The sequence below is a fragment of the Serinus canaria genome, chromosome 4 (genome assembly GCF_022539315.1).
Source record: "Serinus canaria isolate serCan28SL12 chromosome 4, serCan2020, whole genome shotgun sequence".
Classification (NCBI taxonomy): Eukaryota; Metazoa; Chordata; class Aves; order Passeriformes; family Fringillidae; genus Serinus; species Serinus canaria.
The window spans coordinates 65,394,551-65,421,541 of record NC_066317.1 but is presented as its reverse complement, the minus strand read 5'-3'; the positions used below and the strand labels follow the sequence as shown (position 1 = coordinate 65,421,541).

Here is a 26,991-nt window from a genome sequence, read left to right as displayed (position 1 = left end):
CTGACACCACTGTGTGCCCGCCCATGAAAGCCTCCATGACAGTGTTCAAACTCACATGTTTGCACCCTTTGGTAAACATTTATCCTTCTTGTTGTTGTCAGGGCTGGTTGGTGGAGCTGGGCTGAGATGCAGGGGCAGTGGGAGGGGTGGCATTGCTGCTCTTTTCACCTTGCCTGACCTCCCTGGGTTCAAAAGCACCCACACAACCTCTTCGGAGTCTTGCTCACTTAAATCAGGCAAACCAGTTTATTTTTTTAGCTTTTAGGGACTTTCGCTCTGCCATCACCTACTGGAAAGTGGGAATAGCAGGGAATACTTAAGGAAAGTGAATCTGGGAATTTTTAAGTGAGCAACATAATCCCAAGGGTTAATATTTCCCTAATCAGAGGGACAAAAAATACTGTGTGACCTCAAGCCCCAGTTGCAACCCAGTGATGCTGTCCAGCCTGTGACTTACGTATTTGCAGCAAATTCCTTATCTATAACAGGCATTGAAAGGGAAAAAAAGGGTAAATAAAACCTATCAGCAGTATTGTATCGTTGACTCTCCCTGCAGACCTTGCTTCACTGATAATTATTAACTCAAACTGAGAGCCATTGCAGAACTCACAACTGAAATATGATGGCACTTCTCAAATTAAAAATTCTCAGGAAATGCTTCACTCTGCTCAAAGAAAGAAATGCCCACAGGGTTTTCTGTGTGTACCAGGACAACTTGTGGTTGTCCCCACTGCTCTTGCTCAAAACCCAGATGGGAGAATTGCAGCATGGCCATCACAAAACCTACTCTTCTCCCTTTAGGTCATCTTGTGAGGTTGTTTGTTTTGTTCTTTTTTTTTTCCCATTTCCCTTTTTCTCTCTGTTTTCTCTGGCTGGGCCACACACACGAGGTCCAGTTGCTTGCTGGTTCTTGAAAGCAAATGCACTTTAAACCCAGTCCTTTGACATGAGTGCAAACAGCCCTGGAGCATTTCCCACAGTCAGTGAGCTCAGCCCCTCTCCCCATTATAAGCTAAAAAGCTGGCTTTAATGTATATAATAAAAGACATCGTTAAAAACTGTGCTTTAATAAAGAAATACAAATGACAATCTAAAAATGTATTTTATTGGGCTGCTAATAATGACCAGCAGTGAGAGTGGAGGGGGGAGCAATATAATGAGCTCCTGGGAAGGGGTTCGGACACAGCTGTCCCACGTGCCCCAGAAATCTGGTAGAAGACATCTCAAACTCCCCAGCTCGGGGCTCACCAGCCCATTGCTCAGCTTGGGAAATAAACAGGCAGGCACTGAGGAGTTCAAGTTTTGTATATTCATGTCAGTAAAACAGAGATTATTCCCTCCCTTGCCCAGTGACTCTTGCCTGCCCCATCCCCTCACCCGCCCCAGTGCCTGGCGGTCCTTGGCCAGACCCACACTGGAGTAAGTCAGACACACAGGAACCTGATTCACACTGAATGCCAGGATGTGAATCTGGCCTCACAAACAATATTTCCCCTTGAGATTAACAAAACATGTTAATCTTGGTTTGGAAACTCATATTTTTTTACTTGAACACAGAGCTCTGTCCCTCCATCATTAGCAGATGTCCTGCATACGAACTGCATTACCTATAAAGTCTGCTTACTCCAAGCAAATGTTTCTCCATCTCTTCTCTTTTTTTTTTTTACTTCAATTTGAAGTGAAAGGTACAGTATAGGATTCAAATGCTTTTGCATTACACGGGTTTCTGACCACTTGAAAAACCCCATGGAAAAAAAGACTTCACAAACCTGAAACACCAGCTGAATCATTTTGCTGCACTTCTTTCTGCCTGGCTGAACTTTCTTATGATATCTTTTTTTCTCTCTCTCTTTGCTTTACATGGAACTTTGCTTTTGCTTGTTTAATTTTATTTCTTTATTAAAAAAAAATAAATTCATAGCTCCTGTTTCAGCTCTCACTTCGTGTCAGTATTTCTGCCCTGTGGATGTGTCGCACAGGCAGGAACATCAGGAAATTGCCCAAAAGGCAGAACTACAGAGTAGCTCAAAGGAAGAAGCAAACCTGAATGCCAAAAGCATGGTTTGGTGCTGTCCCAGCTCTTGCCCACACCAAATGCTGGCTCCAGGGCTGCAGGCAGGGAAGTGCAGGCTGCAGAAATAAGAGGTAACTCACAGAAGGGAACAGAAATTGGGCTTTGTCACCGACAGCTGGCTGGCCTGCTTGCCACGATCTGAATGGCTCCTCTGACTTTTCTTTGGCTCAAAGGTTTAACATTAAGGCAAAAATAAGACACAGTGTAGAAGCTCCATCAAATCTTTGGCACAACAGCAACAACAACAACAACAAAAAATTACTGTACACATGAGCTGAGAGGGTAACATTTCCCAGTTAAGCAAAGGGAAAAGTGCTAAATAAATTGCACGTACGAAAAGGTGGCTGGCTTAACAACAATAAGAAGCATCCCTGTCCTTTTGTTTTTCCTTTTCTTTTCCTTTTTTCCTTTCTGTTCCAGAGATTAAGAAAGTTCCTTGGCCAATCGTCATCTCCAATAGGGGTTTCTGCAAAAAAGCTGCTTTCAGTCTTCATCTGGATCATGCAACCTTTGCCAAGACCAGATGTAACTCTGGCTGGAAGCTCTTCTGAATCCTCCCTTCCTGGTTGTTACTCCTGGAAAGAGAAAGATGCACCATGAGATCAGTGAACACGTGGTGTCCCTCGCATGGACCATGGCTGACGCACGCGGGACCGTCCTTGGGGACTCCTGGCCATGGATCTGCAATTTTTAAGAGCTGGGCTCACACTGGAACCATCTGTAGGTGCCACAATGGAGGCCAGAGCCTGCACAGAGGAGAGGGAGGGGCAGACAGGAAAAGGAAGGCTTGGGGAAGAAGAAAAACACAGTAATTTGGTGTTGGGTCCAACTCTTGCTGAAGAAAAAAAATAATTAGAAGTGATGGCAAATACCTGCTATTTTCTGCTCAGGACCTGATCTCAGAAAGCAAAGGAGTGGCAACTAGATGGGTTTAAGCAGGAGATGGGCTTTCCTTCCACATTTTAGTTGTTGTATTGAGTTTTCTGCTGGCATGGCTGCTCAGTCTGTGGGACTGCAACTTGTCCCATGTGCCTGAGCATCCTCTGTGAGTCACTGCTGGGGGAAATTACACTGGACTACAGAATATTATGGCCAGGTCCACAGGAAAATGGTCAACTCCAAACCATAGCAGCTTTAGACTCCAAACCATGGCAGCTTTAGACAAGGAAATCTCACCTAAACCCCTCTTCAGCATTAAAATAAGCCCCACAAATATCCCACAAACAATGGTTAACATAGCTCAAAACAGAGGAAAATCCTCAGGGCCTGAGGATTTCATGAGATCACATCCCCATTGTCCAAACTGCCTTCATCACGTGGGCTCTAAATCCTCTTTTAAATAACTTAGGAATTAGAAACTTGGAAATGAGATCACATTTAGCTAGTGCTACCAGCATTTCTTGCTTTTTGCCAGTGGATTCAAGAACCTTTCAGGGTGCAGTAGAGCTTCTGAAAGTCCTTTGGATTTGGACACACTCACCAATTCCCTGAACAGGTCAGCCATATTTCTGTCAGTCTTAAAAAGGTCAAACTCCTTAAAAGCCTGGCCTGAAAAACTTTCTTCCCCAGTCTGTTTTGTTTCTGTACTGCCTCTCCTTTTCCATCACTGGATATTGTAACATCAGGGTATAAAATACAAGTAACCTACTGCTATTTATTTGATTTATGGCTATCATTAGGACAGCTGCTGTGAGATCAACGATTACAGCTCATCACCCATGACAGGCTAAGGGACAGGGGAACCTAAAATCCACTTTTTCACCCCCTTCTGTCAAGTGCAGACCCAGGGAAGCTCAGGACTGCCCCAGGACCATCAAGGTTTCTCTTGATAAGAATATTTCACTAAAAGCACCCAGCTCATCCTCCATGCAATAAACGCTGGTGTCTGCTGGACCCCAGATCCCTGGAGTTGTCTCTGGACAATCCTACCTAGTGCTGCTCAGAGAAGATGTAGGAACTTTCTCTAATTCAAGGCCTTATTTGGGATTTGAATAAATGAGGTTCAGGTGGGAGAATGACAAACAGCCTTGTGCATTGCCAACATTTCTGTTGGGACCCTTCAACAATATGTAACATATATTAATAACCTGTAATAGAAAAGTAGGTTGTTTAATTTATCCCACATTTACCTATGGAAAGAAAATGTAAAAGAAGGGAAGCAATGACTGCTCTCATTAATATTAAAAGACAGCAGAGAGATCAAAAGCATTTGTGGGTTTGGGGAAGCAGGAGGGCTTTAGGAAGAGTAGTCTCAGGGCCAGGTCTCTGCTCTGAAGTCTCTGCAACTGGGGAAGATCAGCCATGGGGGGACAAGAGGGAATATACAGAAACCAGGCCAGGCCATTTGTGCTGCACCTTCCAGACACAGGAAATGGAAAGGGGAATGGAGAGATCCCCCTGCAAGACGATGGAGATGCTCAGCACACCTCACTGGCACCACTTGATGGGTCCCCAGGCATAGCCCAATGCTTGGCCATGGGTTATATTTGGTGGGAATGGGCTTTTATTTCCCCCTCCAGCCTTTTTCACTCAGCCAGGAGCTCCGAAGACAGATTTATGAGCCTGGGTCTGCTTTAAACTAATAACATCAGAACTCCCATGGCTCTTGAATTTGACAACTGGCCCAATGACCTTGGTGAGTTTGCAGCATCCTGGAGCATTTCAATCTCTATAAATCAAAGCACTTCTGGAATTGAGTCAGCCTTTGTTCCAGGGCTTCTCCTGTCTCTTCTACTCACATCTTCCTTTTGCTGCAGTTACCCAATATCTATGGGGTGGATCTTACCTTATTCTTGGCAACACCCGTGCTACAAAGGGGATGGGCTCTGCTGAGATCCTGCTCCCACCATGGGAGCAAATCCCTGGTCCCATCCCTGTGCTGTGATGTGACTGTTCCAACACCCTTTAAAGCAAAGGGCCTTTTGGGGTGCTGTGATGCCACAGGGCAATCCCACATCACATCTTTCTGTAAGGAAAAGCTTTGGGCCCTGCTCTTTGGGGTACTGATGCTCAATGCCCCAGTGGGCTGATGCAGGGTGTGCAGTGCCCCTGGGGATGCCCTTGGGGTAGCTGCTGCTGCCTCCCTGGCCAGAGTTGGGGGATCTTGCTCATGAACTCCTCACGAGCCTTAGCACCTGTGCCCCAGCTGCAATCCTTGTTTTGGGCTGCAGGGACATGCAAGGCACAGGTGATGAACAAATTAATCTCACTACCCTCTCACTGCCCTGCGTGTAAGCAGGTCCCTGGGTGGGTAATCCTTCAGCCAGCATGCAGCAGGGATAACTCATGGCCGGGCAGACCCAGGTCCCCTCTGTGCCCCCAGGGATGCTGTGCCATGGCAGATGGACAGATGGACAGGCGGCTCAGGGCGGGTTGCTGCTCTCCTGTGGTCCAGCTCCTCCCTGGAGCCCGCGGAGCTGGCGGCCGTGGGGATCAGACTGGCTGGCTGCCCGCTCTCGCCGGCAAGTCCTAGCAGGGAAATGAAGCTATTTTTAAAGAGGAACCTCTGCTAAGGCAAACTGCAGGGGAAAGGGAGGTCGAATCTCATTATGAGACCCCCTCCCTCCTCCCCACACAGGATGGGAAGCCACGAGGAAGAAATGCCATGCAGATCATCAAGGTTTTACTGTGCTGGCTCTGAATGGTTCTGATAATCAATATCAGATGATCAATAACAGCAAGACCCTGCAGCCAGGATCATCCACACAAACCAGGGGGTGGGAGCTGTGGCTTTATCTCGGGGCTTTGTCTAAATAAATCACGAGTCATGATTCAGTGTTATCAAAAAAATATGCTCCAAGCAAATGGTTTCAGTGCTGTACAAATCAAGTCTGCCAGTACCATTTCTCTTTTATAATATAAACCCTTAACTTGTTCACTCCTGCAAGTAAATACGCCTGCAGAACACCCTCCTTCCAATTTTTTCAGTGGGAATAAGTGTTACCTACAGCAGGAGCTCTGCTTTTAGCAAAGTAGCAATGAGGGGGCATCAAGGCATGGCACACCACAATAACTATTTTATATAATGCAATAATTACATACATAATGTCAGCCCTTTTAGTGCAGCAGGCTGCAACAAACAGAGAAGCTTTTCATTCCATATATGTTTCTATATTATTTAATTATCTGGGAAAAGATATATGTACAGCTTATTTTTAATTTTTAATTCCTTGTGTCTGTGCTCATCCACACACACAGGCACAAAAACAAGAAACTAAATTCCAGCCGAAAACTTTTATTGAGCTCCAACAGCTCGCCTGTTATTCATAACCCAGTTTCCTCTCTCACAAAGAGACCTTTCGCATGGTTTTGGTTTTTTTTTTTTTAATGTGTGTGTGTGTGTGTTTCTTTTTTTTTTTTTCTTTTTTTTTTTCCCCCTTCTGCCTCGCTAACAGCTGCTCGCAGTGTTGTATCCTGAGTGATGATGAGGTTCTGAAAGTGTTTTTTTGGAACAGATGGCCAGGAGAGAGCTGGGGAATGTGCCAGCAGCGAGCTGGGGAATGCGCCAAGTCCTGCAGTGACTGAGTACTCCGGGTTCCAGCTCGCGTGCCTTTCCCCTGCCCTCTGCCCCAAGTGGCGCCAGCAGGACTTCCCAGCTCGCGCTCCGAACATCTGGAGTCTGCGACTGCCAGAAGAGCCGGGACGGGGGGAGGATGAAGGAGAGAAAGAGAGAGAGAGAAAAAAAAAATCCCTCACCCATCCCTCCCTGCTCCGGCTGAGCTCCCATGGCCGCGGCGATGTTGCTGCCTAGCACGGGGCTAATCCAGAGCGACCAGGGGAGGGGAAGGGAAAGAAAAGGAGCCTTGCCACGGGTGTTTGGGGTTTTGGGTGCCGGGTGTGCTGCGCAGGGTGTTTGTCCGTGGCTGGATCCTGCTCTGGGTATACTGAGTGACTGGGGTTGTGAAATAAGCTCTGCCCCGCAGCTTTGGGGTCAGATCCTGGGGGGCTGTGGTGCACAGCTCTGCACCCTTCAAATTCCAGGGAGAGCCCCCAGCCATGCACCCTACAACCTTATCCTGACTCTGAGCTGCTTTCCTGCAGGGTACCAGAATTCTGCCCCGAGAGACAGTGGGACCAGCAAGCTGGACCCCAAACACCACAGAATTCCTGAGAGGCTTTCAGATAACCCTGGCCACTGGGGATCATGTGGCATGCAGAAACAGGGTACCTTGGGGATAAGGAAAACTTGGACTTCCCTTTCTCTTGCTGTTGCACCCTCTGTGCTGCTGAAGAATGCTCCTGGCCAGAGCTGAGGGCAGCTCCCCCCTTTTTCCAGGACATCAGTGTGGCCCCTGCAGGACTTGGGGCTCTGCTGAGGGTGTCGCAACCCAGATCTCCAACGTGGTGCAACTCTTGGGTGCACGGTTAAGGACAAGGCTTAGTCCAGATCATTTATAACCAAGCAAGAGGCAGCTTTAAAGAATGAAAACTATCATCAGAATTCACCACCCCCCCGCCACAGTCAGCTTTTTTTCTTCTTTTTAAAGAAAAGGCATCTGAAGCCTCCTTTGTTGCTTATAAATGAGATCTCCCATCACCAAACATACTCAGTCAAGTCTCAATTGCAAGAACTAAAATCACCTTATAACTGTAGTTAGGACAGAAAAGGGGATTTTTTTTTTTTCTAGTCAGCTTTGAAAGGCTAAAGCCAACTTTTCTAATTAACAAAATGGGAATAGAAAGGGGGGGTAAAACCACTCAGTAAATTTCCTATTGCAACAGCAAAATATGAACAACAACCTAGCATTAGGGACACAGGATAATTTGCCCCCAAAAACAAAGCAAAAGGCAATGCACAATCCAGCAAATGCAACATCTGGAGTCTCTGCCTGCCAAAACAAACTCCAACCAGCTACTTTTTTGTGTGAAAAGATCACGGTGCCACAGCACATTGCAACCAGAGAGCTGAGAGAGTGAGAGAGGCAGACACACAATAAAATGGAGATGACAGGAGATAAGGGTGCTGTGGACCTAACCTGCAGCTCGAGGAGCGGAGGTCTGGGCTCAGGATCGCTGGGATTTTTTCAAGAGAGAATATAAAAGGCAACTCAAAAAAAAACAGTAACAAAATAACAATCACCCCAAAGTCGATAATTCAGAGGAACTGCTCAGTGAGTAGTGGTTTCAGAGACCTGATTAAAAACACACAGAGCTCACAAAAACGTGCCGATTTCAACATTAACGAGGGCGCGGCGATTTTGGGCCAAGCCATTGTATCCTCATCCAGCCGTAGTGTGAGACCCCCCAGGAGAGACATCCCTTCACACCACCTGACACCCAGAGCCTGGATCAGCTGCACAGCCATCCCAGATCTGTAATTTCCCTCTGACAACAGCCTTTTCCTCCCCTGAGCTCACGATTTGCTTGGCTCAAGCAGAAAGGGAGACGTGCAAGATGAGTCCTCCCAACCCAGGCTTTGCATCCCCACTCCCATCTACTGGGATTTACCAGAGTTACTCAGTGGTACCTGCTGGTTTTGGCTTCATCACCAGCTGGATGTGCTCTTGCCATCAACCGGGGCAAATACTGCTGGAAATAAAACTGTACTTGTCATCCCTAAGGGAATCTATGTGCTCTGTGGCCGCCCTAAACTTGCAGCACAACTATAATTTCCAGCAAGAAAAGCAAGGCAGAGCAGGGATTAAGACCCTGCCTTGGGTACCAAGCCTGACTTGCTTTTCTGAGGGGGCTTTTGGAGGAGGTTTATGGTGGGTGTCCTTTCAAGAAGGTGGAGAAAAGGCAGATTTTCTCCTGGTGATGCTGTTTCTGTGGGTTGGTGGTGCCCTGGTAGAGTTCCATTGTTCAGGCACTCTCGATTGGCTCGGGGCTTTTCTCCACACTTCCGCTCTGGAGTGAGCCACCGTCAATGGAAGGCTTTTAAATCTTCATTTCTTTTTTAAATTAAGGATGGGCCCAGCTCTAACCTTCAGATGTAAACAACCCGGGATTTGGAGCCATTTAAAATATGGCTCCTTGTTTCCTGTCTTTAAGCCTGCGTTGGTTTACACACGCCAAGACAATGGGTCTCAGCCCACTGGGCACCCAAAGCCTGAAGAGCAGCCCAGAAATGTGCTGAAGCTCCATGAAGGATGCTCATTCTCTTCCTTCCTTCCCTCCATTTTTGACTTTGAGACGGGACCCAAGACCTAACCAGCAATCTATTAAAGCCTCACAAAGGATGCTCATTCTCTTCTTGACATGGAGAGGGGCTCCAAGACCCAACCAGCAACCTGTTGAAGCTCCAAAAATTATGCTTTTCTCCTCCCCCATCTTAACTGGAGAGGAGACCCAAGAACCAACTCTAACCTTGCCCCAGGGTTGGCAGCACCATTTCAGAGTCCCTGGGACACCCCTGGTCACTACAGAGTGACTAGGGGTGTACTGCCACCCCTGTGGCACTACAGAGCCCAGGGTGAACCCCTAATTTTGGGCTGTGCCCTGGAGCTCCCCACACCTCCCAGTCCCAGGCAGAGCTGTCAGCTGTGGGCATGTGGAGCTGTGTCTCTCTCTGCCTGGCACTGCTGCTCCATGGGCATAAATACAGCCCCTGACAGCCAGAGGAAGCAACAGGGAGTGTGCTATTGTGTTTATTTATAAACTGAATTGCTGCAGGATGATTTGTTGGGCTAAAGAGGAGGAAAAAGTGAGGAAACCTGCCCGAATCAGAGGCAGATCTTAACAACACCGGGGAAGGAGCCTGCTCCCCAGCTTAGCTGCCCATTCATCCATTAAAATCCTGCTGATTTATTATCCTGCCTGACAAGCAAGCTCAGAGAGCAGGGGGAAGTTCAATTCAAGTTTACAAAACTCTTTTTGTCATAAAAGCCTGAACAAAGACATCAATCACTCCTTTAATTCACCCATGTCACTCTCTGAGAGGAAAACTGGCAGAACGCTCTGCTTCTTCCTCCCGCCGCTTGACGATGATTTCACCTAATTGGTTCAGTGTTAAGTAACCTAAAGGAATGCAAGGCATAATTAGATTTAACGTTGTTTCCTCAAGATACCCACATGTCCTTCAGGTCATACATCTTACTAATGTGTTTATACATATAATGTCTCCATTAGCTACCTTTTTTTTTGTTGTCGGGTGATTTTTCTCAGAGATAAGTGTGAGATTAAACAAAACAGAAAACACAGGAGGGTGACAGTGTTTTACAGGCTCCCAAAGGCGACTCAAGGTTGGTTTGGTTTAACAAGTAACAGTCCCAGGATGACTCTTAATGGGATCACGCTCGTGTTGAAACACACGATGGGCGACTAACGAGGGGAAGAGCCTGGCGCGGAGGATGGGGAGGAGAGAAAAGCTTTTGATTAGGGAGGAATGTGGTTATTACAAGATCAGATGGATGGAGGAGAAAAACAGAGAGAGAAAGGCGAGGGATAAAAAATATCAGGCAAATTTCACAAGGTTCAGAAAGGAAGGAAACCACTTTGGATTTTTTTTTTTTTTTCCCTCCCTTTTGTAACTTTTACCATTTTTTAGGGGGCGAGCAGGGGGAGAGGCTGTAACATACCTTCCTTTTTTTAGATCTTCCTTCTGCTTGTAAGGTCCTAGTGCACTGCTCCACGCATTCAGAGAAGCTCATGTTACTGTGGTCAGCACTGTAATCCAGGTCTGCTAGTCTGGCCAGGGAAAGGATATAGTTACAGGCTATTCTCAAGATGGCCAGTTTGGACAACTTTTGACCATAAGAATAGCAGGGAACCTAGAAAGGGCAACAGGGAAAAAGAAACAATTAAAAATTAGGCCAGATAAACAAAATATCTCGCTTGAAGCATGACAAAACAACTCTGAGTTATTTTCTTAGCAGTTTTAACATAAATAGAAACTCTAGTGATAAAATGCCATATGGTCCCAACAGGTTTTTAAGAAGAACTCCCCTGCTGATCTCCATGGGGATGAAAGCAGCACGAAGCCTCTTGATTTCAGCAGGGCAGTTCTGCTTAAAATATGATGGCAGGATACGGCCCAGGACATCAGCCTGCTGCACAGTTTGCTTCTTGGAGGCTCTGTTTCTTAGAAACCTGCATCCCCATGCCTCCCAGTAACTTGTCTTGAGTAACTTACTCCCCACAATTAGCTCCCATGCCATCACAGGTCTTGCAGAATAAGGCAGTAAGAAGGTATGAGCAGCTCAATCACAACCTGTTGTTTTTGTGCTCAAACATCATCAATTGTGACTTTCAGCCCATTCAAAAACACAATATTGTTGAGTAGCAGGCCCTTGAGCAGGCAGTAATTTCTACCTGTTCTAATTTCTAACACTCCATCATGGTACCTCACCATCCAAAAGAGACAAAAACAGAGTCTGTTTCAGGGAGCTGAGTGTATCTTATGCACTTTATTTCTTCACTCTTAAAGATTTCTACTGTAAGGTGAAACATTTGAACAATTCAAAATAAAGTGAAAGGGTCTGAATAGCTGAGCAGTATATGGCTCTTGCTGCAGAAGGGTGGGCCGGTTTTCAATCATGATCTAAAAAACCACTACATCAACACTTGATTTTAGCCATAAAACTTTCATATGTTCAGCTTAAAGAGAGGTCTTCTGAATTTGATAGGCTTGGGCACCCCATTTTCTAGTTTGCAAAATTGCTGAAGGTCACTCAGCCTTGATGAGCAAGAGTCTCTTGCCTACAGGAAACTGAAGCTGTGCATTCATCTGAAATCCACCCGAGCCCCTCAGGTTGTCTGACCACCTGTCAAAGTCTTCACAGTCATCAATCACTGGAACACCTCCATGTTTCTCTACCACCTGCCTCTGCACCAGTCTCTGATCTCCACAGCCCTCCAGGGTGTCACACTCAGCTTAGGGCTGCAGATTTTTATTTCCTCTTGCCATGCTCATGCCTCAGCTTCTCTCTCCTCCACAGGGACACAAAGATGGGATCACCCGCGGAATGCTCTCCCTGACTTTACAGAAGATAAAATGGGTTCAGCCCTCCACAAACCCCAGAGCAGCCACACACAGATGCCAAAGGAGGAGCAGAGCAGCCCAGGCATAGATAGGATTTCCCCAAGTGTTCTGTCAGGCTCCAGCTACCATCACCTCAATCACTACAGCTAGATGTGCCATCCCCTCCCCAAATTTAGCAACCCGTGATAGATCTTTTCTGCCCATGAACTTGGTCTGATAAGATGAACCAACCCTGTTGATTTTGAGCAGCCACAACATCTTTCTGCAGAGCATTCTCTCCACTCTATATAATTTTTTTTTCTTTTTGCTTGTTTTGAACTTGGCTCCTACTGTCTTCCCTTAAGGTACTGTAGTTCTATATTAGAAGAGAAGACAACAGATATTTATTCACCTCCTGTGTGACATGTGTTTTTTAGCTCACCATCATCTTTTCAGCCTCTTTTCCAAAAGAAAAATATTAATCCTCCTCAGCAGACAGTTCTATGGAAGCCATCCCATATCTTTGATGACCCTTGCTGCTCTTTCCTGAACCTTTCCTAGTCCCTTTGGAGATGAGATGATCAGAACAACACAAAGTGTTCATGTTGTGGGTGCATGTATCTAACAGATGCTTATGTTCTCTGCTTTGTTTAATATTCCTTTCTTCCCAACACCTGATTTGATTTGTGACTGCTGCCAGACACTGACCTGAGACTTTCCTTGAACCATCCAGAGAAACCCCAAGGTCTCCCTTCTCTGAAATAATGGTCAGTTCAGGGTCTATTACTTCACATGTGGACTCTGGTATGGGTTTTTCCATATGCATCACTCCACTTTATCTGTGTGGTATTTATTTCATCTGCCATATGATTACCTCATCACTCAGAGTCCTGAACTTCAGCACAGCTTGCACAGCCACAATTTCAGGCAGTGGAACCTGACATTCCCAGTTTAAAGCAGAGCTAAGCTCAGAGTCAGACCCTGGTTTGTCCACTCATGATGTCCCTCCCTGCAGGAAATGGCCCTATTTCCCTACCTACCATTCCCTGCCTCTACACTGATCACTGATCCACACTCCCATCCAAGCTGTTTGATTTCTTCTTCCCTAGGGAAGACCTCTGCCATGGTGCCTATGGAAATCCAAACTGATTGCTTGGCTCACCCCAACCCAAGAGCACAAGGATTTTAGTGGACCCTATGGGCCATGTCTTGTACAACATATAGAATGCTTTAGGCTGGAAAACACCCCTAAGGACATGGACTCCAACCATAAACCCAGCACTGCCAAGGCCACCACTAAACTGTGTCCCCAAGCACCATACCTACACATTTTCTGAACACTTCCAGGGATGGTGACTACCACCTCCCTGGGCAGCCTGTTCCAATGACTGACCACACTTAGAGTGAAGACAGTTTTCTAATATCCAATTTAAACCTCCCCTGGCATTACTTGAGGACATTTCCTCTTGTCCTATCACTTGTCACTTGTGAGAAGAGACCAAATCCCACCTGGCTGCCCCCTCCTGTCACGAGTTGTGCAGAGTCAGAAGGTTCCCCCCAAGCCTCCTTTTCTCAGGATGAGCCCCCCAGCTCCCTCAGCTGCTCCTCATCAGACTTGTGCTCCAGACCCTTCCCCATCTCACTGCCCTTCTCTGGACATGCTGCAGCCCCTTAATGACCTTCCTGTAAAGAGGGACCCAAAACTGAACACAGGATTGGAGCTGGGATGTGGCTGAGATGCCTCTCCAGAAACCAGCCATAAAATTTCAGTTGACCTTTTTTTCATATGCACCATCTACTACTGATTCCCCTAAAAATACAAGGAATCACAGAATAGCTTGGGTTGGGAAGGACCTTTAAAGGTCCCCTAGTCCAAACTCCCCCTGCAATGAGCAGGGACATTGCAGAGATTCTGTTAAGAGCTCCTTTTTGTCTGACAAAACCTCTCTCTAAACCCCTGCCTTCACTTTTTTTGCCAGCATTATGCTCCCAGCAATGCCCCTGCCCTCAGTACCTGGTCCCCAGATGCAATGAGCTGAGTTATTTTGAAAGCAAGAGCTCCAGGCAGCAGAAACACCCAAGGCTCTTTCAACGCCAACGCAAGGAAAGCGGCAGAGACCCCAGATCAAACAGCATCAGAAAAGAACAAAGCAAGATGGAAACTAAAATGGAAGGATTCAGGGAAATGTGGGAGTAATTTCAGAATTAGAGCAAGAAGGAAGTTAAATTGAGTGGAAGGAAAATAGACCATGAAATCCTTGAGGCTGATGCACAGACGCTGTCCAGTTACAACACAAGAAGGCAGGCTAATGTCTCTTTTCCTCATCTGTTTTGCTCTTTCTTTTGTTTTTTGGGATTTTTCTTTTTTTTTTAAGGAAACAAAAAGAAACAAAACAAAACCCAAACTATTTTGTAGGACGTGTTTGCTACAAAAGGCAAGGAAGATTTCAGTGCTAACACAGCTGACAAAACCCTCATCTGGGATTGCATGGCACTTTTCCCACACCACTGCAGCAGAGTCCAAACTGGAGCTGCCCTGTATGCCCATGGAAGGAGTTTCACCTTGAGGTGTTCAGATAGTCCTGTCTTGGGTGCAGGGCACCAACATTAAGAGATAAGAGGTTTTTTTGCCATGGTAACGGTGTTAGAAAAACTATTTAATAGGAACCCTCCCTCTCTTGGCTCAGCTCCTGCCATTTTAATGTTTCCTTTTGAATTAAACATGGGAAATTAAGAGAGGAATGAGCCACTTAGTTTAAAACCAGAGCCAAAACTTCCCCAAGTGTGCCTGTGTGTAACTTGGGTATTACCTCTTCTTTAACACAAAGTCTGCAGGAAAGAGGGGACGGATTCGTACAAACTGCAGTAAAGGGTGTCAGTGACACACCTGGATGCCAAGAAATCTTCAACATCCAGCTTTAAACAGAGAGAGTGCCTTAGAGGTGGGAAAAACACCTGAGGCTGGTGTAGCCCTGCAGGTATAACCCTCCCAGACCCCCCAGAGTTTCCACACAGGTCTTTGGCAGGCAGTAACGTGAGCAGGTATCTGTCATGCTCCTGGCAAGGACCAAACCCTTTCCTTCTGTCACCTTCTTGCTCCTCATGCCTGAACTGAACAGACTTCAATGCTTTAATGGAGCAGCTGTGAGCTGAGCAGGTCCATCCAGAGCCAGGGGGAACCAGGCTCGAGTTCTCGGCAGTTAATGAAAATATTTCCCTTATCTGACCTCACTGGTCTCTGCCGAGCAGCAGCACAGCTCACCATCTTGTCTGCAATATTTGCAATGATTAAAAGGAATTAGGAAGGAACTGCAACTGAAATTTCACACCAATCCTGAGGAATGCAGCTGTCTGCTAGAAAGGCAAGGACACCAGCACCATCCTCAGCTTTGGGACATCAGCACAGAGTGAGCTGGGACCACAGGAACCAGAGCTCCAGTCAGAGGATGTTTGTTAGCTGTGTCTGCAAAGGGCTCTGTGGAGTCTCATGGGTCTTATCAGTGATCCCCAGGCTGGCAGGAGTTGAAGCAAGGCAAGATGAATGCTCCTGGGACATATTCCTGTGCAGAAGAGCCCTTCTTTGGCAGGAAAATAGAAAGGGATGTGACCTAACAGGTCTGTTCTATCCTTGACGTCTTCAACTCAGAGGCAGCGCCCTTGGAAAACCAGAGATGCTCCCTTTGAAGTCTGTGGGAAATCTGCTGTGCTCTTGACCTGCAGCCAGCCCTCCTGAGGGGGGCAGGGATCCAGAGCACCACTGTCACCCACCAAAGCCATGGGCTAGCAGCTGGTTCTGACATGGCACAGGAGAGGAGGCTGCAGGATGAGTTTGGGGACCAGCTAGGGATGGGTGAAAGGGTACAACTGTCACCCTGCCACAGGAGGGTACAGAGCGTGTTCACCGTGATGGGTCTGGAGGGAACAACCAGGAGCATCCTGTGCACTTAGGAGGATTAAGCTCCTCACATCACTGAGCTTCTGTCTGTGTAGCTCTGTCTTTATAAAATAGATACCATTTCCATAAACACCCTCAGGACCTGTACAGATAACATCTGTGAAACCAAGTCTGCTTTTACACTGCATGAAAATGCTGGGGTAAAGAAGGGTGTTGAGTGCTGGGGGTCCAGATGTCTCTGTTACTGTGCTCCAAATGTGATTTAGCAGCACAGACGTGCACAGATCCCCTCCACATGAAGGTCACACAGGGCAGAATTGGGCCCCCCAGGCCCTGCAGGGAAGATGGGACAGCTCTAAGGCAGTGTAGAGCTCTAAGGCACTGCTCTAAGGCACTGCTTGTGATGCAGCACAAGCCAAGCCCTCCTGACAGCTAGTTCCTCAACATGCCATAATAAGCTGCTGAATCTACCTGTCTGCTAATTCATCTGGTTTATTTTTATGCTGGGAGTAAAAACACATCAGGGCCCCTCTCCTTGCCCCCCTCCCCCAGGAAAACATTTGGCTGCCTCTCCCTGCATCCCAACACGCAGCCCAGCGGCGCTGCCTCATTGTTTGTGCCGCGCTTCCTGCCAAAAATATTTCCAGAGGTTCATATAAATGTCCAGTACTTAATAGTTCTGGCTGTTGCACATCCCTTTCTAACCCAGGGTGAGTCAGACACTTCCTGGGGCTAAGGCACCTTGGGGGAGCAGTGGCAGGGTGGGGCAGTGGATTGACAGGGTCCCTTGCTTGTTGGCCCTGAGCACTGGGGAAGCCCCTCTTTCATGATCTCAAATTATCTCCAGGCTGGCATCTGCAAAGCTGCTGTGGATGTGGGGATGCCTCATCCCTGAAAGGATGCCTCATCCCAAGGCCAAGCTGGATGTGACTCTGAATAACCTGGGCTAGTGGAAGGGTGCCTGCCCACAGCAGTGGGGTTTGAGCTAGATGATCCTTAAGGTCCCTTCCAACCCAAAGCCTTCTGTGATTCTATGAGTAAGAGCCTTAACAAGCTGAAGGCTTTGCCCAGAAGATCACTGCCTGCATTCAAGATGTGTTACACTGTAGGGTGTTTTTGGGAAGGGTTTGGAGCCAGCCTTTTTCCACCCAGTTCTGGGGATGAAGTGAACACATATGGGTCCTTTTGCTGCTTGCAGGACTCATTTGATGACTTGGTTGGTGTGTTCAGGTTAACCACCAAGGTGACTTGGCCTCCCTACCTTGCTTTCAACAGCTGCAGGCCCTGAGTCCTTCTAATATTTCAGGTGGGACAAAGATAACTTACACAGCTGTAGGATGGAAAAGCCTCCAAGTATTCCTGGGACATCCTTTCACAGTCCTGCCAGATCCCTTCAGAGCTGATTCCCAAATATCCCTCCTGCTGCTGCTGCCTGAATATCCCCCCTGCAGCACAGCAGCAACCAGGATCCTCCATGGCTCCTCTGTGCCACTGGTGCTCACTACACTGACCTGGACCTTTGGGGCAGCACCCTTGGGTTTGAACCCAGTCAGATCTGAGGCCAGAACTTGCTGTGTGGATATATGGCATGGCCCCATAGAATCACAGAATAGTTTGAGTTGAAAAGGACCTTTAAAGGTCATTTAGTCCAACCCCCTGCAGTGTGCAGGGACATCTTTAACTAGATCAGGTTGCTCAGAGACCTGTCTAGCCTGACCTGGAATGTTTTTAGGGATGGGATATGTAGCACCTCTCTGGGCAACCTGTGCCAGTGTTTTACAAGCCTCATTGCAAAAACCTTCTTCCTTATACCTAGTCTAAATCTACCCTCTTTTAGTTTAAAACCATTATGCCTTGTCCTATGACAACAGGGCATACTAAACAATTTGTTCTTTTTTTTCTTTTTTCCCCTCCTTTAAGGGGAAGGGGTGAGTGGGCTGAAAAAATCTCCCAGAACCTTTTCTTCTCCAGGCTGAACAATCCCAACTTTCTCAGCCATTCACTTGATCAACTTGGTGGCCTCCTCTGTGTTTGCTCCAACAGATCCACATCTTTCCTGTCCTGAGGATTCCAGAGGTGGATGCAGCACTGCAGGTGGGGCCTCAGCAGAGCAGAGCAGAGCAGAGGGGAGGAGTCACCTCCCCTGACCATCTCTGGTGTCACAGAGTCAGATGCTACACAGAGCTCTACTCCAGCCAGCGATGGGCAGCTATTCCATGCCATGGGTCTGGGGGGCTTTTGTTACCTCTGCCCCCAAAATGCAGTGGCAGAAAAGGGGCAGCCCTGTGCTAGCAATGCAATCCCAGCAGTTTGAAAGCAACCCTCACCCCGGCATCACCATGGGGAGCAAAGTGCTCAGCCCAGGCCCAAACCCAGCTGAAAAATGCCAGCAAGAACAAAAGCAGCACCACTCAGTCCTGACCGAGGTGCCTTTGCCTCTGGGGTGGGTCCAGGCTGTCAAACAACCCAGCTCCTGGTTCCCTCCCAGCTCCTGGCTCCCCCATTGCTCACATTACAAAAACATGAGTTCACTCCTTGGAGCGAATGAATTGGCTTCCTCCAAACAAAACCTAGGTGTGGTGCTGGGTGAGTTCACCCTGGGAATCTCTTCCAAATGGCAGTCTGGTTAATGCTGCCCCAGTTCTGGCTCTGCTCCCTAGTGGACAGTTGTCCTGCACTTCCCACAGAGGTTTTGCATCCCCAAAGCCTCCTGCACATAGCACACCCCTCAGTATCACTCCTGAAAAATATCACATTGCTGGGCTGCAGCAAAGCTCTCACCTTATTGCTGGTTCTTTGAACAACTTCTCAAAACAGTGACTAGACAGACAATTACTGGGATTATCAGAGGAGAAATCCCAGGGCTTCTGGACACAGAAAATCTCCTCTGAAAGGGGCTGCCTTCCAGCACTATAGTGGGGAAACTCTTTTTTGGGTGGTAGTTTAGTAGTGGCCATCTGCATCTCTGAGGTCCAATGGATTCAAACCCCCTGGTAAATAGAAGAGCAAGCTCCACTGGAGACAGTGGCATTAACTCTTCAGTCACCAGCCACTGATGCACACCATGGGATTTTCCTCTCCCTTGCTGTCACTGCTGAGCCCCTGGAGCTGTCATGAGCCCGTGGCAGCTGCAGAGGAGGACAACCTCCCACAGCACACACATGCCTGCATCCCTGCATGGCACAGGGGACAGTGCAAACCAGGACCAGGATGGGATATATCACTTGGGGAATACACATGGCATTGACCAAAGGAGATGCAGGCTGGGAACAAAGAGCCTGGGGAGCTCTGCTGCAAGGTACTGAAAAGTGTCCCACCTCCCCACTGCAGTCCAGAAAGGAATTTGACAGTGGATTAAGGCAGGCAGCAGAGGCTGGATTCAAAGCTTGATGGAGAAAAGCAGACTCTTTTCTCCAATTTCAGTGGGAGACATAAGAAAACACAGAGGTTAACTCAGGGTGGCTGCAGCAGGCAGAGCAAATACCTCCCGACAGGAGCAGGATTTGTAGCAAAGGATAAAATCAGCTAGACAGCAGCCAAGGGAGCAAAAAAGCCCTGCTCTTGGTGACACACAGCCATTGTTTTCAGGATTTTTGTCCTTTTGTTTGGTTTCTCCCTTATTTTCTTTCCTCCTGTGTTGCTTCAGGCCAGTATTTTGTCATCTTCTTTAGCTGTTAAACCACAGGGCTGCCCCACTCTGGGCTCTAAATATCCATCAGTGTCACTTGGGACTGGCAGCAGCCATGGAGGTGCTCTGGTTAATGCTGGGCTCTTCAGTGACAACACAGAGCAGTGGCACTGCACACTGTGTCTGGAAGATGCTCCTGCTCCCCTGAAGTCCAGCTGCATCTCTCCATCAGCCAAACCTTCCTGCCCAGCCTTCACCCCCCAAGAGTTCAGTGGGTGGTTTGCCTACAGGAGATGGGTTTTAAGGCATCCTAGGATTTCCTGCTGGTGGGATCACAGAGGGATGAATCACTGGGAACAGGGCTGGGAGATGTCAGCAGGTGATCAAGGATAGCTCTCAGCCTCCCCACCACACAGAAAGGACACGCCAGCGACACTGGTCACATGCAGGGTCCTGCCTGCAGAGGTGACAAACCACAGCCACCCTTGGGATGACACACAAAGAGGGTGAGCACAGAATGATGCATCTGCAGAACAGCCTCAGCCTCTGCTGGCTTGTGGCTAAAGCACTCCTCAAGCCACAGCTCCTGCCTCCATTTCCTGCCTGGCTTGTCCTTTCAAACCCCTGCAGACAGTTTGTCCCCACAGCCACAAAATCTCCTCCTGTAGCCTTGAGACTTCTGCTCCTGATGTCCCACCATGCTCCCAACGGGAAGGAGCAGGGTCTTTTCTGCACTGATTTAACAAAAAGCCACAGCAGCCATGTGCATGCCAGTGGCACAAAGTGAAAGGATACTAGTGTGTGTGGGGGGGAGGGTAAAACCTCCATTCCAGCAGCTAAAAACCCCTATAAAACCCTAAAGTATCTCCAGAACCCACACGAGTGCAGGGAGCGGGGAGCAGCTGCTGAGGCAGAGAATGTCCTGGCAACGTGGTGGTGAAAAGATTTAGGAAAACGCCAATGCACTTCAAGGGAAGATAAATGTCTGTGGACACATTTGCTCCCAGTACAGACTCCAGCTCACTGTGGCTCGATGCATCACTTTCTTCAGGAGGAGCTGGACAGCAGTGCTCCAGAGAGAAACCAGATGTGCAAGCCCAGGCAGGCTCCAGATCAGGAAGGCTGCTGTGGTTGTCTCCATCCATCGAGGGAGAGTTTGCTGCCACCTTAGGGTCTGTCAGCACAGCTGAGGAGCTCGATCCCAGCTCCTGGGAGTGCAACATGCTGGTTTGCTTGGTTGTCCACGCAGTCTCATGGTGAAGAGCACAATTCCCTTCTGGCCAAGGCCTCCAGCAGAAAACCTGGTGGCAAAGGCCATACTGCAATAAAAGTTACGATGGTTCAGTTTCACAGATGGGATTTGCTGGAGGATGAGTCTCTTGCTGCTAATAGGAATTTGCAGACAAAAAAAGAGACAGAATTGCGTTGCATGGAGAACAGTTGCTTTGAAGATAGGCAATGCTGTTGTCACATGTTGTCCCCTCCAGATGGTTGCACCACTCCATGAATTTGAACATCCCCCAGGAAAAGTGAAGGAGTCTTCACATGGAGGACAAGGTGACCCCAGGTCCTTGTGAACTCAGTGCTATGTGTCTGTCTGCATCAAAGATGTTTGGGTTCACTGACCACCCACCATGGCAGGGAGAGAAAGATGAAAAGGATGGAAGTGATGACCCACCATGTCACATGTGGAGGGTCCTGCAGCAGCCAGGGCAGTGCAAGAACTCACTGACCAGCACCTGCCAGGGCATTTGAGGGCAGGAGACCAGTGCTCCAGATAGGAGCTGCCCAGCCACAGAGACAGGAGCAGCCCCCAGGAGGGACACCAGAAAGGCAGCAGCAGAGGGACAGCCAAGTACAGCAGAAGTATCTCACCACCTCAAAGTGCCTCAGAGCAGGTCAGTGTTTTCCAAGGAGAACTACACTGTTTGCCTCAGGAGTCTGCTGTCAGCGGAAGGATCACTTGGACAAATGATACTTGGGGGACTAAGGGGGAGAAATCTCTTCCAGACTTAATAGCTGAAGACCACAAGTACCAAGACCAGGGGGAAGAAGCTGTTTCTCAAGAGCATCTGCTCTTCAGTCCCACTTCAGTGCTATGGTCATATGGCAAAGGCAGCAGCTCAATTCAGAGAGGGAGAGAAATCCTCGTTCCTGGTGGCTGTGACACCAAGGGGTGAACACAGTGGCAAGGACACGTCTCTCCCAACAGCAGGCAGCTTCCCAGAGCTGGCAGCTGCCTGCCTACCTCCCACCTCTGAGGGGGCCCTGGCCTTGAAGGCAAGCTGGGGACAGCTCAGTCCTCAGGGACACGGCTGGGTTAGCCTCTCCTTGTGTGAAACAACTGTGTTTGGCTCTTCCTCCACCAAGAACTGGGAGGAAAAAAAAAAGAACCCCACACCCCTTCCTGCCATCTGGAGAGTTAGCCAGCACAAGCCAAAACATGTGTGCCATATGTAGGCAGCTGTGGAGCGCCGGGACGCCGCCGTCAGCCCATCTGTCCGCTGTGCTGCGTGCCAGTCGCCTGCCCTCGGGTGGGCTGCTGAGACAGGGAGAGTGTCCTGCAGAGAGGCATGACTTCCCTTTCCTGCTCCTCCTCCTCCTCCTCCTCAGCAAGCATGGATGGGCTCCCTACAGTGTGGCCGTGGTGGGTCTGATCCTGCAAGCAATTGGGTTTTATCTCACATGTGCCAGTGAGGATGGGAATCTCCACTCGTGCATCCAAACAGGGTAGGGACAGGGATGACACCTGTGGATGTTGGCTGAGGAAGGCTCCTGCTTCCAGCAGCTCCACATGCAGCACCTGACCTCCAGCCAAAGGAGCGTGGGGCCAGGGTTGGCTGTGTGCAAGCACGGCACAATCCCCTGCTCCTCGCCCGCCCGTCTGCGGGGACGTATCAGTTTCAGTGCCTCAGGAAAAGCCTCCCAGCTGCTTAAGAGCCTGATATGTGATGACAAGGAGGGGACGGAGGACTAACCAAGGAACAAGAAGAGAGGCCTGGAGCAGACAGCACACAGGCATTGCCTCTCTCAAGGGGCTGAAGGCCCTTTGTATGCCCTGGCGTGTGGGAAGACGGTGCTGACCTGAGAAAGCTTCCCTACTGCGTGTACCTCCACCAGGGCATCTCCACAGCCCTGCTTCCTACCCGCTGGCCAAGGTGTGACAGAAAGGAACCTCCTGTCTCCTGATCTGAGCTGCACCCCAGAAGCCCCTCTGCCGTCACCGCTGCCAATGACGTGAGTGCCAAGGCAGCGCCGTGCGTGTGTGCAATGAAGCTGACTGTCACCTGATGTCACGGACGGCACCAGGCACGCCGCTGGCAGCCCAACAAGAAATGAATACAAATGTCATCCAATGATGGTCGGGACAGCCAGCCCACCCCTCAGCAAATTGCTAGGAAAACCTCGTGGCAAACATTTCCCAGAGAATGATTTCTTTCTCTCTGCAGAGTGAGCACAGCTCTGCCTGTATGCTCCTGTGCTGACCCTAGAGACCGGCTTTCACGGGAAGAGAGGACGGCAACTTGTTCTCCAGGCTCTTTGGGCTCCCAGCTGAGTCCATGGCTGAAGTGATTTATAGAGACAGGGCCAAGGCCAGGAATCTGAGGCTTTTCAAGAGTTGCCTATTTCCCAAAAGAGTGCGGCTTTAATTTGTTGCCTGCCTGACTTGTGCTTGAGGCTCAGCCTAGAACAAGATTGCCAGTGATTTGGGAAATCAGTGCTACTTCCCCTTGCGGTTTTGGTGGTGTAGATGTCTGTCCATGGAGAATCAGACTGACACTTCCAGGCGTGTTCCACACAGTCACCAAACAACTGAAATATGGAAGCAGCTCACAGAAACAAAATAATTCAAGTCTGGAGTTAGCATCTACAAGGGGCAGCCTCAGCGCTGGGGGACAGCGCCCAGCATGCACTGGATTACTGGGATTGTAAGAGGAGCAGTGAGATCCCACCACTGCACAGTGATCAGAAATGCTCTAGTTTAGTTGTCCCCCAGTGATTCTCCAGTGATTCTCCTGACACACAGCCCCGGTCTCAGCCCCTGAACTGTGTTTGCTGAAGTAGATGACGGGAAAGGATTAACTCTTGGGGTGCAACAACCCAAGACACAGCAGTCATTGAGAAGGGCTCCAGGCAGCATGCTGAAGATAGGAACAAGCAGATTTCCTCTAAGCAGGGGAGAGGATCGAGTCCTAAAGTGAGTACACTTGGGGAATGGCTCAGATTAGTAATGTCCAGAAGATGGTAGGGAAAAACCTGTGTGTGTGAGCTCCCCTGCAAACAGAGCACGCTGCTCCCACCAGGCTGGAGGGACCATTCTGGGAGAGGTGATGCTTAACTTCTCTCACAGTCAGACTCATCTGCAGCTTACCACCCTCTGAGCCTTCTGCATCTCCTCCTTCCTGCACACCTGGAATAGTCCCATCAACATTTATAAGAAAGGCAGAAAAGCCAGCACAGCTGGGCTTGCACAATGTGACAGCACATCTTTGTCTATCACTGCACTCTACACGGCGCCTACATGCAGAGAAGGCTGAGTGCAGGGGCCAGGGCACTGATTTATCCTTGTGCAGAAGATACAAGAGCCTTGTGGCTTCTGTGCATCTCTCCTCATGCTGGGGAGGTAATGGAAGGATTTTGGCCAAAACCTTTCATTTACCTTTCAAAAGTGCCACCCTGACACTATGAACAAATCCTTTACAGACAACCGTGAGTATTTTCAAGTCCTCTCAGCAAGAAAGCTCAGCACCAGACACACTTCAAACTCACCCTACAGTAAAAACCATGGGAAGGAGAACCACAGCTAAGCTTGGCTATCCCTAGCACACGGGCACACAGAACGTTTCAGAGGCTCCTGCAAGAAACCCAGGGGCTCTGAGGGATCAGACACCCTGCACCAAAGTCAGCAGGAGCACGGCGCTGCCCACATTCCCGGTGATCTCTTTGGGAGAGCTCACCGCAGCTGGACAGCTGGCAAGTACACGTGCTCTAGGTACAGGAGCATCACCCCAGCTTCCAGCTTGACCAAGTGCCTCTCTACACACTCTGTTCTCCGCCGGAGGGATTTCTCGGGTTTGCTTTATTTTTTGCTCTCTACACTAGTCTCCCTCCGGGCGAGAAAAAAAAAAGTCCAAAACTTTCTAACTGCAAGCAAATTAAAAGCCCTTATTTATTTATCTTGAGTGTTAGCACAGTTCTAGGGTTGGTACTTCCAGGCATTTTGAACCGACTTCCTCTCCTGTCAGGCGGCCACTCGGCTCCTGCCCTTCACCTCCCCTGGCCCCGGGCGCGGGGCAGCGCGGGCGCTCCCCCGTCCCCGCAGCCCCCCGCGGGGTCCCGACGGGCAGAGCACGGGACGGGCTGGCGGAGCGCTGCCCGGTGCCCCCCGCCGGCGGAGCGGCCGGGCGGAGCGGCCGGCGGTGCCCGGGCGGCGGCAGGTACCTGCTTGCGCAGCGCCTCGAAGGCGGCGCTGATGGTGTGGACGCGGGTCCTCTCCCGGGCGTTGGCCAGCAGCCGCCGCGTCTGCTGCAGCGCTTTGATCTCCGGCGAGACGCCGGACGCCTCGCCCGGCCGCGGGCGCGGGGAAGCGGCGGGCGGCGGCGGCGGGGCGGCGGGGAAGGCGCTGGCGGCGGCGGGGCCGAGCGCGGCGCTGCGCGGCTCCCAGGCGGGCGGCGGGGCGGCGGCGGCGGCGGGGGGCGGCGCGGGGGGGGCGCGGAGCCCGGTCCGCCGCCCGCTCAGCACTTTGAGCTCCACGCGGAAACTTTTGCAGCCGCCGTGCTTCCGCCGCAGCCGCCGCAGCCCCCCGAGCTCGGCGGGGCACAGGCGCGGCCAGGGCTCGCCCTCGGCCAGCGGCGCGCTCCGCATGGTGCGGGGCGCTGCGCGGCGAAGCTCAGCTGGGGCCGCTCCGCCGCTGCTGCGCTGTTCCCGATGCTGCTGCTGCCGCTGCTGCCGCCGCCCCGCTGCCGCCCATCTGCGCCCGCCCGGCCGCGGCGGGCAGCGGAGCCCCGGCTCCGTCCGTCCGTCCTCCGAGCCGTGCGCCCGGCCGCAGCTCCGCGCAGCTTCGCGCAGCAGCTCCCCGCAGCCTGCCTGCCTCCCGCCGCCGGCAGCCGGCCGCCGCGCAGATGAGCGGCTTTAAAGAAACAGGAAGGCTGGCCTTTTTTTTTTTTTTTTTTTTTTTTTCTTCCCAAAACAGCTGTGCTGCCAATCTCCTTTGTTCATCCCCCCCCTACCCCCCCTTCCCTTCCCTCCCCTCCCACCCCACTCCCACTTTCTTCTTTAATCTCGCTCTTCCATGCGATGGAAGAGAAATCCTGCCCCCCGGAGACTCGCCGCGACCCACCGTGTGCACTTCTCCCCCAGCCCCCTGCCTTGCTTCCCCAGGGAAATCTGGGATTTGCTTTGGTTTCCAACCCGCTTCATTCCGCTTCTCCTCCCTTATCGCTGGTTTTCAGCATCAAGACCCTCATCTGCGAGGCATGGGGTGCCTCACTTCACGTCGCCTTCCTGAATGTGTTCGGCAGCACCGCCGGCACCCCGGCGGGATGGGAAACTGGGGGAGCTCCGGCGCTTCTCGCGCATCCCTCCCGCCGCTCGTGGAATCCTCCGGTCGCTGCTCCGCCACCGACTCGGACCCGCTGGGAAGAATTATTCCGCAGCAACAGTCTGCCCTGTTTTTCACAGGGCTAACAAGGGAGTCTGCGCTCGTGGGTTACTGTTACCAGCTTTGGGCTGCCTTCTGCTGGGACCCCAAAACCCCTCAATTCCCCTTACCTCAGCCTCGGGGGAATCAGGGCCAGGGGCCTCTGCAGAGTGGACAGACAGGGTGGGAGGGAGGGAGGGAGGGAGGGAGGGAGAGGTGCAGTTTACAGTCAGAGCTGTGGCTCAGCTGGGAATAAACTGCGTTTATCAGGATTGTAGGAAAATTTTGGGGTGGAAGGGACTTCAGGAGATCCTTTGTAATTTTAAAAAGTGTCTCTGTTATTTAGGCACCTGGCTTTTCAAGTCATCTAAACTCCTTAGACGTTAAGTTGTACTGAGAATCAATGGGATGCAAGCTGTGAGATGCTTGAATTCATAGCAGTGAAAGGGATGTTGGTTCCTTATCCTCCTCCTCCTCTTCTTCCTCCCATGGTGTGTCAATCTAGCAGCCATCAGCACTGTGTGGGGTGAGGAGAAGAAGCTTCTATTGACCTCCTGGAGGTCTGTGATGCAACACAAGCTCTGCCTGATGACTAATTTCCTACTGTGGCCAGGCTGCCCCGGAGCAAACATTGGAAGGGCTTCCTCATGTGGAGAAAGCTGAGGTTGCGGAGAAAGTACTGGAGAAGATGTGCTGAGTCCTGGTTCAGCACTGTATCTGTGACAGCGGTGCTGCCTCCTCCATTACATCCCATGTCCCAAGTGTCACTGTGGTTTGATTTGCCTTTGCAGAAGGTCTTTAGGTGAGGCAGTTGAACTCAGAAGTGCCTGACTTCCCAGTGTGGGGAGCAGCACCC

General features: G+C 50.0%; 1 protein-coding gene across 1 annotated transcript; it reads right to left on the bottom strand.

Annotated features, from left to right (window-relative positions):
* Positions 1-1,083: 1,083 nt before the first annotated feature.
* On the bottom strand, positions 1,084-25,360 carry ATOH8 (atonal bHLH transcription factor 8). The gene is made up of 3 exons (XM_030239563.2): positions 24,938-25,360; positions 10,591-10,782; positions 1,084-2,649 (listed from the first exon to the last, which is right to left on the bottom strand). Exons 1-3 carry the CDS (start codon positions 25,358-25,360, stop codon positions 2,644-2,646), a joined length of 621 nt encoding a protein of 206 aa, XP_030095423.2. The 3' UTR covers positions 1,084-2,643.
* Positions 25,361-26,991: the final 1,631 nt, after the last annotated feature.